Source organism: Echinococcus granulosus, assembly GCF_000524195.1.
Source record: "Echinococcus granulosus chromosome Unknown EG_S00308, whole genome shotgun sequence".
Taxonomy (NCBI): domain Eukaryota; kingdom Metazoa; phylum Platyhelminthes; class Cestoda; order Cyclophyllidea; family Taeniidae; genus Echinococcus; species Echinococcus granulosus.
In genome coordinates, this window is record NW_020170688.1 from 8,784 (window position 1) to 11,479 (window position 2,696).

The 2,696-nt window shown below is 44.2% G+C and overlaps 1 protein-coding gene across 1 annotated transcript; it reads left to right on the forward strand. All coding sequences in view use genetic code 11, as the record gives it.

Moving 5' to 3' along the window:
* Positions 1-1,564: 1,564 nt before the first annotated feature.
* Positions 1,565-2,625, forward strand: EGR_10942 (hypothetical protein; the record flags this gene model as incomplete). The annotated part of the gene is made up of 2 exons (XM_024500191.1): positions 1,565-1,707; positions 2,511-2,625. The coding sequence occupies 2 exons, from the start codon at positions 1,565-1,567 to the stop codon at positions 2,623-2,625; spliced, it is 258 nt and encodes an 85-aa protein (XP_024345394.1).
* Between the last annotated feature and the right edge of the window lie 71 nt (positions 2,626-2,696).

Genomic DNA, 2,696 nt, shown 5'->3' on the forward strand with positions numbered 1-2,696 from the left:
TTCACGATATCCAAGTTAGTGCTCCTACAGCCAATTTTAAAGGCATGTGCATGTTCAGTGGCTGATGGACAAATTAGCATCATAGAACAGCACTATTTTGCCAAAGGTAGGTTCCAGTTGTTATCCACTCCGATTTTATGAACTCCATCTTCTGACTAAGCAAGACTTCGTAACATTGGGATACCTATTCATGGTACGGATGTTTGTGAAATAAGACACTGCAGGGCAGCTGCTACTGCTTCAGGTGAGTTATTCGCGCAACTCTGTCAATTTTCTGGACACTCGACATACAGTTAGAATAAGGAATTTAACTAAATGGGGTGCTTAGGTGAATAGCCCACTTATTATCCCTCCGTGCTCCCACCAACTTGAAATTCAAATAACACCACAGATTATACGTGCTCTTCGAATAACATCCTTGTTTGCCATAGAGGTGAGGATATTACTAAACACGGTGTATCCTGGATGGACTTCCGAATTGGTACTACTTATCGCATTTATCACTGACGTTGTCTACATCGGTAATGCTTGTACTTGAGCCCTGAATTGGGCTGCAGCATAGTGGGCAATGAGTAAGTCGTCACAGGTGGTGACAATGGTGCTGTAGCAGCCTTTTCAGTGGAGGCAATCGCCTACACTGTAGCTGCACCAAATCCGTAATCTGGGCCACAGCCTGCTATTTGTCCTTCTCCATTGATAAACGCTGTCTTCCGGCTACCGAGTACACCCCATAGAACGCGATAAAACCATGTGTATCATGCAGCGATAGAGCCCACTCCATTCAAGAAGATATGAGACAACATCGGTTAGCCCAATGTCAGAAGAATTAACATCCACCAACTCTCAATGGCTCAATTTAGAGCCACTTTTACTCTGACCGTTCGCAGCAAACCTTTCGACAAGTAAAGACACAAGGTATATTAAGATACTTACTTTTAAACGCACCAGGAATTAGGACTAACAAGGACTGAAGTGTAAACGCAAAAGAATACGAAATAAGGAACATTATGGAGCTGTATTTAAAGAGCTGACAACAAATACCATATTTAAGTCACCAAGTGTCTGCATTGGGGTACAAACAAGAGTAAAGTAAAAAAGGGTGAAAAATGAACTTGATCACGAAAATTGGACCAGGGTGACAATATTAGGCGAAAGAGGAATGTGAAGTCGTCGAATAGGACCTCAGTGTGTTGGCGAGACGTAGTAATTGAAACACGGTCTGTGAAGTGAGAGCTAACATGGCTGGCAATAGGCGCACCGGCGCGCAGCGAAGGCGACCACAGCTCCACGGACACGTCAATTGCCGCTGATTTTGCTCCTTCGATATGCCTCTATGACCGCACAATTGCCATGTCCACTGTGCTGCTATACGCTACGTCACCAGAGAGTGCTTTTCCATTGCATTCACTTGACTCTTACCGATGTTAGTGATTTTATTCTAATGAAAGTGACTTGCACGCCTTTCAGGTGGTTCTCTAGCAAGTGGGACGATATTGGTTGCTACACCTTGCGGCAGAGTACATCTTTTACTGCGACCTGCCAAAGGACCGTAATTATGCGTCCTATGTTTAGCAATGAGGTCACTGCATGTTTACCTGATCGGCGCCTTTGTCGATATCAAGTAGCTTGTGTACTTGATAAAAGAAGTCACACATTCTATTTAGTTAGCAGTGACTATACAAAAAGTGTGCAAAAAGAGAAGGACAAGTATGCTAAAATGTTGGTGTTATTTGTACCAATGCGATTAAGTATATTGAATGGCATTCCCTGCTACTGCGCATCTACTCCCCGCTCGCAAGCGTCAAGCCACACCCACTTAACACAACAACCAATAGTGCGCCCACAAGCGAACGTTCTGCCATAGTGTCACCTCGTATGTTTCATGCTCCTCAACCTGCTTTGGAGGTTTTGAATTCTAGTTGCTGAGATTGAGTTAACGTCACCTAAGCTCGCTCTAAATCAAGGTATGAACGATCTCACTGCATCGCTCACAATGACTTGGCTTTAAATCCTCAACCACCCAATCAGCAGCCAGTGATGGTCCACTTAAAACTCAGATGAGCTCTGCTGAAGTGTGTTTTTGGATGCTGAGTCCGACTCCCTGGATAGGATATATTAGGTCTACCAGCAGTCGGCTCGGCAGTATCTGCTCCATCGTTCACGCTGGCCTTTACTGCGTAAGCTGGAAACGCACACATCCGCCTACCACTTGTCCTTATCTCGCCTACACTCCAGTGCAAATGGTATCAACTCATGGACATTAACGCTAGGCAGTCGGTCGTCTTAAATACTGAGGCATCTCTTGATCAAATCAGCATCAAAGGGGCGTCTTTCTGACCACTGACTCACAGCAATGGTGATGGTAATGATAATGGGGACTTGGCTTAGTCAAGAAATTGAGGTTCTCTAGCTCAAGTGTTTCGAAAAATGCAATGAAGCCACCTATCGATGGACAAATTTGCAGTCAGGAAAGAAGCTTGGATTATGCTGCTTTCCGTTTATTTTTACAGTGTTCAAAAAAAATCTACTTTCCCATCCCATCCTTGTGCATCAACTTATCAGCAAACAGGCGTGTGTTCCAACCATAGAAATTACTTGTCTAAGCGCACAAATGGGAAGAATTAAGGAGTCTACTCTGAGAAAAAATCACGCGCCGATAGTCAAATACGCATATCTAAAGTTGCGGTCGATCTGCG